Source organism: Brugia malayi (genome assembly GCF_000002995.4).
Source record: "Brugia malayi strain FR3 genome assembly, contig: Bm_v4_ChrX_scaffold_001, whole genome shotgun sequence".
NCBI lineage: Eukaryota > Metazoa > Nematoda > Chromadorea > Rhabditida > Onchocercidae > Brugia > Brugia malayi.
The window spans coordinates 21846981-21863704 of NW_025062479.1; the positions used below are offsets into that span (position 1 = coordinate 21846981).

Sequence of the window (16724 nt, forward strand, 5' to 3'; positions counted from 1 at the left end):
TATAACAAGTAATCCATATTTAATGCAATCGTTTGCATGCCAACTTGTAAATATGAGTGCAACTTAGATTGTATTTACTTTACATACAAAATGTTCAATTGAAATTTGGCGCTTTTTACACAAATGCGCTTTGAATGTATACATGAATGCCTCTTACAACAGTGTCACTTTTTTCAGTTGACAATTTTTTGCAGCATGTTGTGCTTAGCAGTATGGTTATTCTAATAAATGTGCAAATTTGTAAGCAAATAGATGCAATTTTGATGATAATTGATAATGAAGCTATTGATTCCATTTTTTTTTTTCTTTTTTTTTTTGATTTGATTTGATTTGGTTTGATTTGATTTGATTTGTTCAACTGCACACACACTGCAAATTATATTATATTAAAATTTGAAGCAATCATCAAAATGAAATTTTCTGTCAAAAAATAAGATTGCTTATTTTTTTATTTTTTTTTTTTATAAATAAATATGATGAAAATTGATTTAGTGATAAAATGACTGCAAATATTTATAAATAAAATATTTTTTGAAATATTTTTGTAGAAGAAATTCCCACACAGTGTGCAAAAAATAATGAGAACTGCAAATGATGGCAACCGCTTCCGTAGTCGTAATAGTAAATAAATGAATGATAAATTATAAAATACGCCTTTTAAACTTTTTTCAAATAATTTTATTCTCATTATATGCAAATATTCTTCGATTTATTTGATAAATTCCCTGCAAAAAATATGCAGAAAATGATAAATTTCAATCATTTCTGCAATTTCAATGTAATCAAAATTTATTTAATTAGCATTTTAATTATATCCAAGAAAATTGATTTAAAAAAAAATCATTAAAATATAAGCATATTAAATTTTTAAGCAAAAATTGAATGGATATGCCAGAGGTCATTTTGAATGGACGATCGCTAATGCTAATAAATTTTGCTATGAATTTCAAATTATTATATTAAATAATTAGCAAATATTAACATCTTTTAAATTATAGAAATTTAATATCGTTCAAATTTGTATACTTCTTATGAATAATCTTGATGATCTGTTGATATATCATATTTCAATCAAAATTTCCCGAATGTATCATTTAGAAAAATGAAACAAAAAAAAAAAAAAAAAGTTTGCTCTGTTTAAAATTAAAAATCAATCAGTAAGAAAATGTTTTGAATTTACACATGAAAGTGAGTGAATGTTTCTAATTTAAAAGTTTAACGATTATTTCGTTGAAAAATTTCGGACAATTCGTGCGTGCATCTCAGTCCCATTTCAATTCATATCATTGCTCAACAAATGCAAAAATAGAGAACGATCGTGCTCTGTGACCCCTATTTGACCTATTTAATGTCCCCCTTTTTAGTGTCACATAATGCCATGAGGACAAGATGTTTTCATGTGAACTTGAATTACTATTTATCACTAATGGAGTCCAATGTTTGTTGTTTTTTTTTATTCTTTTTTTTTTCCTTTTCTTTCTTTTTTATTTTTTATTTTTTTTTATTTTTTTTTTTTTGGTATAATTATTGTAAGTTATTTTTACTGCAATATTATTTATAGTTTTAAAAAAAAGAGAAAAATTTGCACGAAGAGATGTCAATTGAAATGGAAAAGCATACAAATAAACAATTCAGAATGAAAGAATTTCAAGAACGTCCATCTTTGTTGACGTAAAATTTTCACTTAATAAATTTTTTCAGAAATATAGAAATATATTAAAATTCAAATATTGGCTTTGTCATAATTTCTTGTCACAATTACTAAATTACTTATTGAAATGATTTAAAAGTTATTCATTCATTTTTGAAACAAAATAATTTTACTTCTTTTTATGGAATTTTCAGAACACTTTTGACGCAAACAGATTTGTCATGTTTAAAGAATTTCTTCTGCGCCATGTTTTTCCTATTATTCTTGAAAACAGTATTTGAAGATAGCGTATCTCACGGGAAGTAAGTTGCTATGAACTGTACTATCTAACATACTTAAACGTACGTACACGTTCAATATTATTGTTTCAAGTAAACGTGTGAGTATAAACGAATTGTTCAGTGATGCACAGAATTGTAACGTCATTTTAAACGTTTTAAATAAAAATGCAACGTTGTTTTAAAAATATTTTATTGCTTATAAAATATATGAATTTAATTAGAAAGCCATAAAAATTATTTTCATACTTTTAGTCCAGTGCATCATTTATGGCTGATAAAATGGAATTTCAACAAATTACCGATAACTTTAATATTCTGGTGTTTATTAGCAGGTAGTACGTTGCTTATTTATTATAGCTTGCAATTCTGGAGTAGAAGACCATGCAAAACGGTAAGTAATTTAAAATAGTAAAGTACCATGCAAAACTGTAAGTAATTTAAAATAGTAAAGTACCATTCAAAACTGTAAGTAATTTAAAATAGTGAAGTACCATTCAAAACTGTAAGTAATTTAAAATAGTAAAGTACCATTCAAAACTGTAAGTAATTTAAAATAGTAAAATACCATGCACTGAATTAGAAAGAATTGTAACTAAACCGCATCCTCAAATGGAGCATAATCGTAATTTAAATTAATATAAAGTAGAAAATTCAATATCTAAAATCAAAAATACATGAACAAATTCGCATTTAATCACAAGTAAATGTCATCTGATAAAATATCTTCTTTTTATCACTTATCACTCAGATATATTTCAGGAACCAATGAAAGATTTTATCATTTTATTGTTTCTCTATATTATCTATTTATGTGCATTATTCTATTGCTGTTTTCGATTTATTTTAACGATGCAACTCGAATGTGCTTGCACCTTTATTGTAACCTGCGAAAGTGTAAAAAATTCATTATGTATTAGTATCAGTGATAAAAATATTTTGATAAGATTAGAATTGAGAAATAAATTTTAAATTTTATTTCAAATTTAATGATAACATTGGTTATCATAGCAATATGCAATGTAAAGAGTGAATGTTTTTTTCAATTAAAGAATTTTTGACAAAATTAAATGAAATTTAAATTTAAATTTTAGACACGCATTTCAATGAAAGTTCATTCTTTTATACGTGAAGTATACTCGTTGGCAGTCCGTTTAAAAATTGAAGCTGGTAAAACTGATGGTCTCAAGGTATTATTGTTAATTAAATTTTTCTTAACTTTTAATAAGTTTAAAAATTAATTAAAATTTCAACAATTATTATTAGCAATAATATTAGATTACAAATTATACAAATGATAATTTAATTTATGTACAATTCTTGATTAACTTCTTTTATGTAAATGCAACATTATTTACTTATTGTTATTCGTCTAGCTATTAAAAAAAAAAAAAAAAAAACGAAAGATAAATTTTTTTGCTAATTAATTTTACTGATCAGGATGATGACATTCCGGAAAAATATCCAACACTTGAGCAATACGTTTATTTCTTCTTCTGTCCCTCATTAGTCTTTCGTCAATCTTATCCCAGGTATTTTTAAAATTTTCTTTAAACGCATCTTTAATTCGATAAATTATATGATGCATAATGAATTTTTCAATCATTTCAATTTAGAAATTCAAATTGCAATTGGCAAGCTGTAAAAAATTATGCACAAGAGATTATTATTATTATTTATTGCGTGGATCTTATTTTTATACAAGTAAATTTTACTTTTCTAAATTTCATACTATTTTTTCTAATCAAATAAAAACATTTTTTCTCCTTTTTTCTTTCTTTTTTTTAAATGAATTCTTGCAAATTTGATGAAATTTTTTAAAATTTCAGATGATATTACCTCAATATGAGAAAGAGAATGTTACGGCAGTTAACTTTTCAGCAAAAGTAAGTAATATATTTAATTCGATAACAGCTGGTGCATTATGTTTACTATTACTCTTCTATGGTTTACTACATTGCTGGTTGAATATGTTTGCAGAATTATTGCGTTACTCAGATCGACAATTTTATTTGGTATTATTAAATTCTTTCAAAATTTATTTTCATTTTTATTAATTCATTGTAATCTTTTTTTTTTTTTTTATTAGTCTAAAAATTGAAAACAATTAATAAATTTATTGCTAAATGTTGAAATTGTGATAATAAGTGAGCTAATTAAGCTTTAAATAAAGTTAAAATTATGAAAAAAAAAAAACTTCTTTTCTTCTTGTTTTCAGAATTGGTGGAGTTCAAAATCGATGGCTGAATATTATCGATTTTGGAATTTAGTTGTACATGAATGGCTCTATGCTTATATTTATCGAGATATTTCACAGGTTATTTACAATTTAGAAATTAAATAGCAAATTCAAATATTGGATGAAGCAAAAGTTTAGCAAAATAATCATATGAAATTATTTTTTTTAATTTTAAATATTTTATAGATGATTGGAGGAAAGAAAGGTCTTTTCATTGCTCAAACAATGGTATTTTTCTTTTCATCAATATTTCATGAGTACTGGTTTGGTTTGGCTTTAAGAATGTTCTATCCTATCATATTCACCTTATATTTCATTTTCGGAGGTATTTGACCTATATTTTTCACAAAATTTAGAAAATGAAAAGCTCCCAATTATTCTGCCTCTCTCTCCCTTTCCCTCTCCTCTCTCTCTCTCACAAACACAGAGAACTGATTGAAATATACAAGTTACTTTCTAATTTATTCAAGTTCAAAGAAAAATTAAAAATGTTTTCAATAATACAAATTATTTAATGAAAATAATTTGAGAGTTATGAAGAAAAAAAAAGTTTCATAAATTATTTATGAATTATTAATTGTCAAATATGAAAAAAAAAAAAAAAAGAAGAAAAAAAAAATGTAGTAAAAATGAAATAAAATGAATTTGAAAAAGAGTTTTTTTCTTCTTCAATTTCATCCTGAAAAAAAAAAAAAAAAAAATAGGTCAATCAAATAAAAAAATTTTATAGGAATTTTCTATTCGTTATCACAATTTATCACTTCAAAACAAATTTGGAATATAGCAATGCATACAAATTTATTAATTGGTACTGGATTATTTGTATCGTTGTACAGTGAAGAATGGTATGCTAGACAACGTTGTGATCCATATTTTAATCATTTTATTCTTGATTTTATCATACCTCGTCATTGGTTCTGTCAAACATTAAACGATCGATAATTTTCTTTTTTAAGAAAAATTCTTTCATATTAAAAGCATTCATTTTTTTTTAATTAATATTTTTTGTTTTAAAAATTTCAAAAAAAAAAAAAAAAAAAACCGATTAATTAATGGTATTAATTTTGAATTTATTTGTATATTTCAATTTATATTTACTTGAATTTTTATATATTTATTTATATATTTGAATTTATATTTCAAATTATAATTTTCAAATAAAATTTATTTCAGTTAAAAAGATTTCAGTTTTTTTTTTTTTTTTTTGAATTTGCTAATGTATATGAAACATATAAAGCTTTTGAAAATTTAATTTTGAAAAGTTTTATTCACTTCAACTGAACAAATGTTCTGCTTGTAATTAGCAAAATTTACTGCTTCAGAAATAATTTCCAATAAACGCTGATAATTGATAATGAATTATTAATGTAATGATAAGATGTTAAACAAGAAATTTTGACTACTAAATTGATAACTTTGAATTATTTGGAAACAATTTAGAATCAACAAAAAACTCTATCTGATTTAGAGATTTCAATATATTTAAATTACAGTACTTGCAAACATTGTAAATTAGCAGATCAGAATTTGGGATAGTTTGATAATTTCATTTCATTTAAACAACGGAAAGCTGGACATAACTACCATCACAGTAATTTTGAATTAATTAATTAATTAATTACTGGAAAGTTAATACTAATTAATAAGTTAATAAAAATTATACTATGCATATTGCCATTTCCTTTAGAAATGGAAATTTTAAAAAATTTATGTTTTCCAATTCAAAATTTCTCTTCCAAAGAATCATTCCGTGTGTGCCTGAAAATGAAGTTGGCACGGTTGCACATTGCTGTATTAAAGATTTTACACGTGCTGTTACGTGTAACACACGTTAAAACTTGATGAATGATTTGTTTTCTGATATTACTGTTTGTACAATTTGATTTGCTATTTCATTAATTTTATTAATTTTTCATTTTTTTTAAAAAATTTTTTTAATATATCTTTTTTTTAAATTAATTTTATTAATATTTCATTATTCATTGATTTCATTTTTTCTTTTTTTATATATTTGAACTGTGATTTGCATTAATTTATTATTTAATAAAAATTTATTTCTATTCAAAAATGAAAGCATAGAAAACACGAAAATTCCTCTAAATGCATTTCTCTCTTCTTTTTTTTCTTTATTCCTCTCAGAATTATTTCTCTTCCGATTTAAATATTTTTTTCAGATATTAATAATTTCTGATTTTTTGAATGTTAACAAATAGCGGCTGTTACTTTTTCATTATTCTGCATAAAAAATGAAAATGTATAAAATATGAATTATTGCTTTGATCACGCAAGAACGTGAAAAGTGATCACGCAAGAACGTAAAAAAAAGTTGAATTTGTATTAGAGATGCAAAATAATATTTATTTAGCAGTTATTCCGATTGACTCAACTGTAAGTTTCTTTTAAAAGAAAAATTATTGCTTACCAAAAATATAAAATAAAATAAAATTTTCCTTTTTATTCTTTTCATTAATTTGTCTAATGAGAAAAAGACAAATAATAATAGTAATAATAGAAACTTATATACTTCATTAAACGGAAGTAATCATTCATTCAAATTTAAATTTAATTTATTGGTAGATGCTGGCAGATGGCAGTAGCGTTGACAGTTGACAGTACAACTCATCACACATCTTTACAAATTAAAAATTGTAATTTTAAAAGAAAGGAAAAGGAGAAATGCCGAAATACCATTTCTTTGGAAGGATCTGAATAATCTTGGCAAAGTATCAAAATATATATTTAATTTTCAAAAATTTTTTTCAATTTCAAATTTTAAAAGATATCATTAACGCAGCTTAATATTTTCCATTAGACAATTATTTCTTTTTTTTTTTTTTTTTAGAATGCAATTCATCAATGTATAATTAAACCTTTTGTTTGGAAATCTGATAATAAACAAACAACAAATGCAATGAATGCTTTTGAGAATTTTTTGCTTTTCTGCAAATGATAAGATTAATTTAATAAATCAAAGTAAATGTCTGAAAATTTAAAAAAAAAAACAAAATTTTTTTTTAAAATAATTTTTAAATATCAAAATGTTTAAGCATAACAACTACCAATAGTACTTATTTCATTTTGTTCTGTTTTTTTGTTTCTAAAAATTTGTATTTTCTTAAATTTATGTCTTAAAAAATTTGATTAAAAATCAAATTAAACACATTAAAGTTTATCTTTATCTTAGAACGAGTTGTTATCAGCTATGTATTATCAGCTAGTTCAAAGATTTTAAACAGATTTTACAGCATTACAAAAGAGAGAGAGAGAGAGAGAGAGAAAAAAAAGATAACCGGATTGTTTGATGGAAAGCGACAACTTATGAAAAAATTATCGATAAAATGAAAAATTGCTGACAAAATGAAAGTATTTTTTTTTTTTTTTTTTTTTTTTTTTTAAGAAAAAAATTGTAATTTTTTCATAGATAACATTAATTATCAAATGTTTATCAGTTAAATACATATATTTCATATATTATTTCTTTTTTAAAATGTCATTTTCACATTCCATCCTGTAATTAATTAAATGTTAAATATTTTTATCAAATATGCATTGAAATACTTTACTTATATAAGTAATACGTGATCGTTTTGACGTTCAACAATACAATTATATGAATGAATTTTTATTTCTTTTTTTTTTTTTTTTGTTGATAAAACTAAAGTATTTGTAAAACATTCGTAGCAATAATCGTTTCAATTATCTTTTATTTCCGTTCATTTTACTGATAAGTTTTTTTTTTTTTTTTTGTTAAAATATATTTATTAGCAATAATTAATTAAAATAAAAATTAATAAAAAAGAAAAGAAAAGAAATGCAGGAATAATTTTTGTTTGAAATTCTTTTTTCAAAATTAATTCTATAAAATGAGCTAAAAAATTGATTTTATCATCCAAATATAATCTTTTATCAAATTAAAAAGCATAATTTTAGCTTGAACAATATATTCTCAAAACAAAAATATTATAGTTAAAATGTAATAAATTGAATTAATAAATGAATTAAAAAAAAAAAAAAAAAAAAAAGAATTACAGGATGTTTTGATTGGAAAATATTACGTCGGTAAAGTAATTAAGAGTGGTTAAAAGAATGAGAAATTTTTGAAGAAGAATGGGCAGTGTTAGAGGAACGAAATTTTTAACATCAACTTGAACAAATGGAAAAGGGTGTGACAATCTAAAAGGAATAAAATTTTTGAAATCAACTTAAGAAATTCATCAATATACATACCATCATCCAATTCTATCCGTAAATCGTCAATACATCTTCTTCTATCCTCCTTTTCAACCGAACAATTCATCTACCTACCGAGCAATCGAGACATCATCAACAGCAGTTCATTATTAACAACCACAATTATCTACCACCACTACCACTACTACCTACCATCGCCCATTATTGTTATTAACATTTAAAGATACCAAAAAGTGATCATCTTTCTCATACTCCCCTCACCCTATCAGCAAAAACAATTTCTTCGTTTCAAATTTTATTTCTCGACGAAGTTAAGTTCTCATTTGTTGTTCTTGTTTTATCACAGATTATTCAATAAATATCATGTTTTATCAGCGATTTATCATCACTTTAAAAAAAAAATATACAATATGTTTTATCAGTAGTGATTATTCAACAAATTGAAGTACATTTTAAATAATGCTTTGATTATAATAATTATATTGTCATTGTATTTTTTAATAAAATTTATAGGGTATGAAACAATTGGAAGGCTGTAGTAAAAAAATAGAAGATTTATTTATCAAATGTTTTTATTATCATGGCTTACTGGTTGGTCGTTATCCTGGACGATTTTTGATTGGTTCATTGCTATTAACAGCAATTTGTATGACAGGATTACCTGCTTTACAAATTAATTTGGATCTTTACAAATTGTTTGTTCCATGGGATGCACCTGTACGACAAGAATTTGAAAGGTTTTCATAATTTTGCTTCTTATTTTAATTTAAATTACAAATATTTATGAATGAAAATTTTCTTCATACAATTTTAACTGAAAAGATATTAAAATTAGTTTAAATAACTAAAAAAAAAAAAAATGAGTGAAGTTAGTCGAGTTTAAATGAAAGTCAAAAAATAAAAAAATGAAAACAATTAAAAATTTTATAAAAGTTTTTTCAAAAAAAAAGAGAGGAAAGAAAGAAAGAAATGATAATAAAAAATACTTTTAAACGATAATTACAAAGAATTGACCAATCCAATAAATGACCAAAGATTGACCATTCCATTTCACTGCTACGCTTTTCATTTTGCGCTAAAATGTTTCAGCTTATTCGTATAGAATTTTCTTTCTTTTTTTTTTTTTAAAAAAAAAAGAAAAAAAAAAAAAAGGCTTAGCGACGGTCATTGACACTTCCGGCAGTTATTTAGATTAACAGTTTTTAACGAAATGCCGCTGGGAATTTTGCAGAATACTAATCGAATTAAACGACAAGTTGACATTCTCAAAGGTTTGTCATCTTTTTATTTTTCTTCAAGATTAGTTTGTTTACAAGCCATTTATTTGATTTTATAAAAGTCATTTTTACCAATAAAATTTGTTAATCTGTAATTTTAATAGATATATTGAAAAATTCATTTACATAATTGAAAAGTGTTTTTCTTTCTTTTTTTTTTTTTTTTTTTGCATTTTATTTTTATTTGTTATATTCATAACAATCACACATTTATCATCAAATTGTCACAACCTTTGCAGATCCTATTCGCATTGATGTCATTCGATTTTATGCAATACATGAAGAGAATTCGAATTTGCTCGAATCACGTACGTTACGTATGATATATCGTTATACCACTGAAATTATGAATACCACTGTTGAATTTAATGGCAAAATTTATCGATTTGAGGATTTTTGCCAGAAAGATTATGATGAAGAAGTAAGTTAGATTTTCAATGAAAAAAAAAAAATTTTTTTTTTTTTTTGCGTTTTTTTTGTTTTTGTTTTTATCGATTATAATTATTTGTCATATGAAATTTCTTTTAGCTTTAGATAATAGATGAAAGACAAAAAAAAAAAAAATGAAATAAAATATTATTTAATAACAATTTAGAAATGTTCAAATGAATTGAATGTTTGGCTAAAGCATGCAGAAATACTTTTCCGTGACGGAAAAGCTAATTCAAATCCAAATTTACAACTATCATATCCGGTTATGTATTTATTTAATCGACCAAAGGATATTGGTCAAGTGAGCCATTTAATAATTCACCATATTTATCTAAATTTTAAACGCTACAAAAAATTTCAAATGTATTTTAGGTGATTTATGGTGTAAATGTAACTGGTCGAAAACGTGAAATAAGTAGTGCAAAAGTGGTAACAGTACATTGGTATATCAATTTCAAGAGTTCACCTGAAAAAGAGAAAGCTTATGTAGCATTTCGAAAAGCACTTGATAATTTTTGGCTTTCCAAAAAGAATGAATCGAAGCTTAAATTCATTCCACATAAGTAAGTATTTTTTTTTTTTTTTAAATTTTAAATGAACATTTTTTCATCTTTCATTTTATTTTTTTTTTTCTTCTAATCATTTATTTCACTTACTTAAAATACTTTACTTAACTCAATAGATTATTGTTATATTCAAATATTTATTTTTATATTACTTTCTCTTTAATTTAATTACAATTAACAATTTATACATAAATTAATACAATAATCATTTATTTAATTCAATTTTTCTATTATCTTCCAATGAATAAATTTCAGTTTTATATTTTTGTTCTTTAACATAATAAAAAAATAATTGTTATTATCAGAAATATCAAAATTTTTTAGTGATAAAGCAATGAACGATGAATTACTTTTGATTATCGAAGTAGCACTACCATTTGCAGCTGTTGTTTCATTGCAATTGATGCTTTTCGTCGTTCTTTCAAATTATTCCAGAGATATTATCAAGTAATCATTTCATTTCATTTCATATTTGCTTCTTTTTGCTTCAAAATTAAATTCATTAAAATGACTAATATCTTACATCTGTCTGATAATAACCACTGATATCATATCATCTTCAATAGATACAACTTATCACTTTTGTATGTCAAACTTTGCATCCAATCACTAGCTGCAAATAAGCATTTTAATTTGCATTTGTTTATTGCAAGAATAAAAATGAATTAAAAAATAGCAAAAATTTAATATTTCATTTTATCTTTTCATAAATATGAAAAGATAAACGTTTCCGTTTAAAGGATTTCATTCTTATAAAAGAAAATGCATCATTTTGCTTGATGCATTCAAAACAAGTTTAAAGGACATCAACAATACAATTTATATGTCAGTGATAAGATGGAAAGGACACATTAAAAGTGACATTAACGTCAACTCTTATCATTCATTGATATTAATCTAAATGAAGAGAGAAAGAAACATTCTTGAAATTTTAATTTACAAAAATGAAATAAACAAACATTTAAATTAAACATTAAATCAACAATTATTCTCTTTACTACACACATATATATATATATTCAATTTTTATTTGAAAAAAAAAAAAAAAAAAATTTTTTTTCCCTTTTTTTAAGATCAAAACCAGTGGAAGGTTATCTGGCAGTGATATCAGTTATCTTATCACTAATTTGTACTTTTGGACTGCTCTTTCGTCTTGGAATGCCTTTCAATCCAGTATCATGCACAATGCCATTTTTGATCCTTGCAGTTGGTAATACTTTGAAAGAAAAAAAAAAACATTTATTTAATATCTAATTATTAATAAGTTTTTTTCTTCTTCAGTTATTTACACTTTTGTTAAGGTGTTGATGATGCATTCCTGATGTTAGGCGCTTGGCGTACCACTAATCGGCGCTTATTGGTTGAGGAACGCATGGCGCTAACAATGAGTGATGCCGGTTTATCCATTACTGTAACATCGGTTACTGATTTCGGTTGTTTTGGTAAATTTATTTAGTTTTTTTTTTTTTTTTTAATGGAATAAATAAATAAATGATTGAATATAATATTTTGTTGAAATTTTTGTTATTTTAAATTCAAATGCTAAAAATTAAAATAATAAATATGATTTGCGGTAGTTTTTTTCTTTTTTTCTTCTTACAACAGTTTTCTTTAGAAAAAAATTTTACCTATGTTTTATGATTGGATAAAACTTGATGGGTAAACTGTTATGCTTTTAAATTAAGGTCATACCCATAAATTGCCCATAAAAGAAGCCAAAGAAAGCAAAAAACAAATCATCTGTGATATCCAAATTTCTTCAAGTTTATATTATTAAAGCTAAAAATTCAAAGAAAAAAAAAAGTGTAAATCTTGATTTAACAATTTTAATTGTTATTAATTACTATGAAAAACCTTAACCTATACTTTTATTTCGAGTAAGGATGACAAAATTGAATTACATATCACAGAATACTACATGTAAATTTAAATTTTAAAACAATGAAAGCTTAAGATTAAAAGAATTTCATTAAATTTTTTAAGAAAATTTCAGCTCTTGGTTATTTCTTATGTCCAATTCCGGCTGTTTCGGATTTTTGTCTGTTAACGGCTACCGGTATTATGATGGATTATCTCTTCCAAATAACATTTTACGCATCCGTTATGGTTTACGGTGGTCGAAAAGAAGCTGATGGTGGCTTATTAGCATGTTGCTATAAATTAAAATCAAGAAAAAATACAACAAACGATCACTACATGCAACGTAAATTTCTTATTAATATAAAATAATTTGTTGAAAAAAATAAAAGTTTTATAGCGATTATAGGATTAAATATGAATTAAACAAAATAGTTAATAAAATAATAAAAAAAGCTAAATAGTTCTCATAAATTAGAAAAGAGAGAGAGAGAGAGGACACTAGTAGTTAAACAATAAAAACAATAAAACAAAAAACAAAAAGTTATTTGTCATAAAATTATTGTAAATTTTTTTTCAAACTTTCTTTTGTTTCAGAACCTTACATTCATCGATGGTTTGGTGACACCTATGCTCCATTCATATTACGTAAAGATGTTCGAATTATTTCAATGATTGCTTTCCTCATTTATGCTTCATTAGCAATTTATGGTTGTATATCTATTTCAGTTGACATAAGTCCTAGAAAGTATATTCGTGATGATTCACCCATTCAACCTTTTATTAATCTTGCTGGTGAGTTGAATTTTTTCTTTTTTTTCAGCTTTAATCTATAAAATTTCTAAAATACTTAGATTGTATAATGGATGTAAGAAATTGAAATGTACAGTTAATCAGATCTGATAAGGTTTTGATCAATTACAAGAATTTGCAGGAAAAGAGAAATTCTTGCAAATGATCAAAATCTATGATATCTTTTATGATAATAAAATTGATAATTATATTTTCTTAATCTATGACATCTTTTATGATGATGAAATTGATAATTATATTTTCTTAATAAAATTGATAATTATATTTTCTTAATCTATGACATCTTTTATGATAATGAAATTGATAATTATATTTTCTTAATAAAATTGATAATTATATTTTCTTAATCTATGACATCTTTTATGATAATGAAATTGATAATTATATTTTCTTAATAAAATTGATAATTATATTTTCTTAATCTATGACATCTTTTATGATAATGAAATTGATAATTATATTTTCTTAATAAAATTGATAATTATATTTTCTTAATCTATGACATCTTTTATGATAATGAAATTGATAATTATATTTTCTTAATAAAATTGATAATTATATTTTCTTAATCTATGACATCTTTTATGATAATGAAATTGATAATTATATTTTCTTAATAAAATTGATAATCATATTTTCTTAATCTATGACATCTTTTATGATAAAGAAATTGATAATTATATTTTCTTAATTATATTATATCTTCGATTCTATTTAAAATTTTCAATAACAATAACTATTGTACATTCATCAATTATGAACCAATGAATGTTATTTCATTGCGAATTATTAATGTGAAAATTTGAGTTAGCAAAAAAAGATAATAATATATGATTTTCAATTAGATAAATATATTTGGGCTGATAACGTGATGCCCGTGTTTCACGTGATGAATCCACCGGATTTTCGTACGACAGAAGCACGAGCTCGAATGAACGAATTAATCTATCGTCTCGAACATACAACTTATAGCATTGGACGAGTATCAACAAATTTTTGGCTCTGGGAATATCAGCGATTTCTAAATGATTTTCCAAATATTAATTATACCAAAAATTTCTATGAAAAGAAATATTTGATTGATTTTTTTGATCAATCCGATAGTCAACAATACAGAAGTAAATTTGTTTTCTTTTTTCACTAATATAAAAAACATTTTATTGTTAGCATTTGCATTTTACATACAAATTATTCATTTATTTATCAAAATAACATAAATGATTTAATGAAAATTGATGCTTTAATATGAAACGAAATAATTTAATTTAGTTAAGAATTTGAAATAAATATGAAAACTTTCATCAATTTAAGCTTACGTAAAAATGAAAAGCAATGTGACAAATGGAGAGCCATGTATAGCAGCTTTTGCATTTCAAACTAGTTTTTATGGACTTGATTCATGGGAGAAACGACATGTAAGTTAGAAAAAAACTTTGATTAGAAAAATTAAAAAAAAAAAAAAATTTTTTTGAAATTAGAAAAGAAAAAAGTGGTCCAATTAATTTAAATATATGATCAGTTTACGAGTGATACTTTCCATAAAGAATAAAAAAAAAATATTCAAAGCTACTTTTAGATTTCTTAAATTATTTGCAAATTATAACCAAAAATTATAATTATTAGTATTATTAATTAAAATATCACACATAATTTTCAAAACAATAAAAAAGCAAAAAAAAAATGAAATAAAATGAAATTTTTATAATTAAATTGTATTATTTATAGAATGAACTATATCGATGGCGTGCAATGATCGCAGAATATTCTGATTTTGACATCTTTCTTGCTGGCATTTTTTCACCATTTCTGATTGATCAACGTAAAAGCATAGCACCGTCTTCTATGCAATCAATTGGATCAGCAATTTCTGTTATGGCAATTTTATCTGTCTTTTTCCTACCTGATAAGGTAAATAAGTAAATAAATAAATATGGAAATATGTATCGTTTTTTAAATTTCATATATCAGTAATATTTGATATTTGATATCTGCCAATATATAACATTTTTACTCTTTTTCCGTTTAAGAATTTGAAAATTTAAACAAAAAAAAAAAAAAAGAAAAAGAAAAGAATTGAACTAAATTACTTTGTTTCTAAATTTAATTTCATTGATGCTTGTCTTCAAGTATTTTCATTTTTAGCAATCAGTGTTCTTCATGACTTGGAGTTTATTATCTATTTCAATGGGTGTTTGTGGTGGTTTATCACTTTGGGGTAGTGATTTAGATTCAGTTTCAATGGGTTGTATTGTTATGGCTATTGGTTTAGCAGTTGACTTTTCCATACATATTTGCTATAGATATCATCGATCATCTCAAAAAACAGCAAATGAAAAGGTTTTGTGCTTTATGTTTTAAAAATAAATTATATAATTTGAATTGAACCATTTTTCTTTTTTTTTTTGATGTTTGAATATTTCTTTTTTAAAGGTATAATAGAATAAATTTTAATAAATTATTTGAAAAGAACGGTATCATAAATTTGCATATTTTCAGGTACGAGAATCTTTAATGATGGTTGGTTGGCCAGTATTACAGGCTGGTGGTTCCACTTTATTTTCCATGTTGTCATTGCCATTAATACCTGCTTACCTGGTACGCGTCTTCTTTCAAACTGTGATGCTTGTTAATGTAATTGGATTAACTCATGCGCTTTTATGGTTACCACAATTAATTTCATTGTTAGATCCTTGTGAGCGAATACCACTTAGGTTCCGATATCCTTTAAAGGGGTATGAACCACAATCCTGATACATCCGGTTTTTCCGGTTTCCTTTTTCTACTTTTAATTAATTTGAGTGATACGATGCTTTAGCAATGAATATTTTACTACTGTAACAATCTTCAATGAAGCTGAAACAAAAAATAATTAATCGATGTATAATATTTTTTTTTTCTTGTAATTTACTCCTTTTAAAATGATGTGCTATATTCACTTGTTCAGTTGTCCAGTTGTCCAGTTCATAATGACTAGGCTTGTCCAATCCATAATGACTAAGCTTGTCTCCAGTCGATTGTAACTAGGCTGATGAAATTTCACCTGCTCTTATGAACATCTTCGAGAATCTCTTGAAATATTCAGGAGATGATGATAAATAAGCAATGTGCGCTCACTCATTGATGTTTATTGTATTGGAGCGGGTCCATTTTGATAAGATGTACCTTCATATTGCTGTTGCTGTTATTTTCATACTTACTTAAAGTATTTCAATTCAATTAATTTCTTAATTTAGTTTAATTATCAAATTCAATTATAAAAATACTAATTTATTCAGAAATTTGAGAGATTGTATTTAACAAACATAAATATATTTGCAGCAAAAAAGAGTTTTTTTTTGAAAAAAGTAACAGTTATTGCTTTATTCAATTTTAATGTAAAAATTCAATTAAACTATTTTCAATTTATTATTATTATATTAT

At 24.0% G+C, this 16724-nt stretch overlaps 2 protein-coding genes across 2 annotated transcripts; both read left to right on the plus strand.

Annotated features, from left to right (window-relative positions):
- Nucleotides 1-1594: 1594 nt before the first annotated feature.
- On the plus strand, nucleotides 1595-5110 carry Bma-mboa-1 (Uncharacterized protein; the record flags this gene model as incomplete). Its single annotated transcript, XM_043075705.1, has 11 exons — nucleotides 1595-1671; nucleotides 1846-1953; nucleotides 2185-2323; nucleotides 2692-2826; nucleotides 3024-3119; nucleotides 3370-3461; nucleotides 3546-3633; nucleotides 3759-3944; nucleotides 4148-4246; nucleotides 4355-4493; nucleotides 4899-5110. The coding sequence occupies 11 exons, from the start codon at nucleotides 1595-1597 to the stop codon at nucleotides 5108-5110; spliced, it is 1371 nt and encodes a 456-aa protein (XP_042931639.1).
- Nucleotides 5111-8875: 3765 nt separating this feature from the next.
- Nucleotides 8876-16055, plus strand: Bma-ptr-4 (Patched related family protein 4, putative; the record flags this gene model as incomplete). The annotated part of the gene is made up of 15 exons (XM_043075706.1): nucleotides 8876-9096; nucleotides 9551-9630; nucleotides 9876-10057; nucleotides 10232-10369; nucleotides 10441-10631; nucleotides 10959-11081; nucleotides 11708-11844; nucleotides 11936-12076; nucleotides 12628-12837; nucleotides 13089-13286; nucleotides 14150-14422; nucleotides 14616-14719; nucleotides 15030-15212; nucleotides 15447-15641; nucleotides 15801-16055. The coding sequence occupies 15 exons, from the start codon at nucleotides 8876-8878 to the stop codon at nucleotides 16053-16055; spliced, it is 2631 nt and encodes an 876-aa protein (XP_042931640.1).
- Nucleotides 16056-16724: the final 669 nt, after the last annotated feature.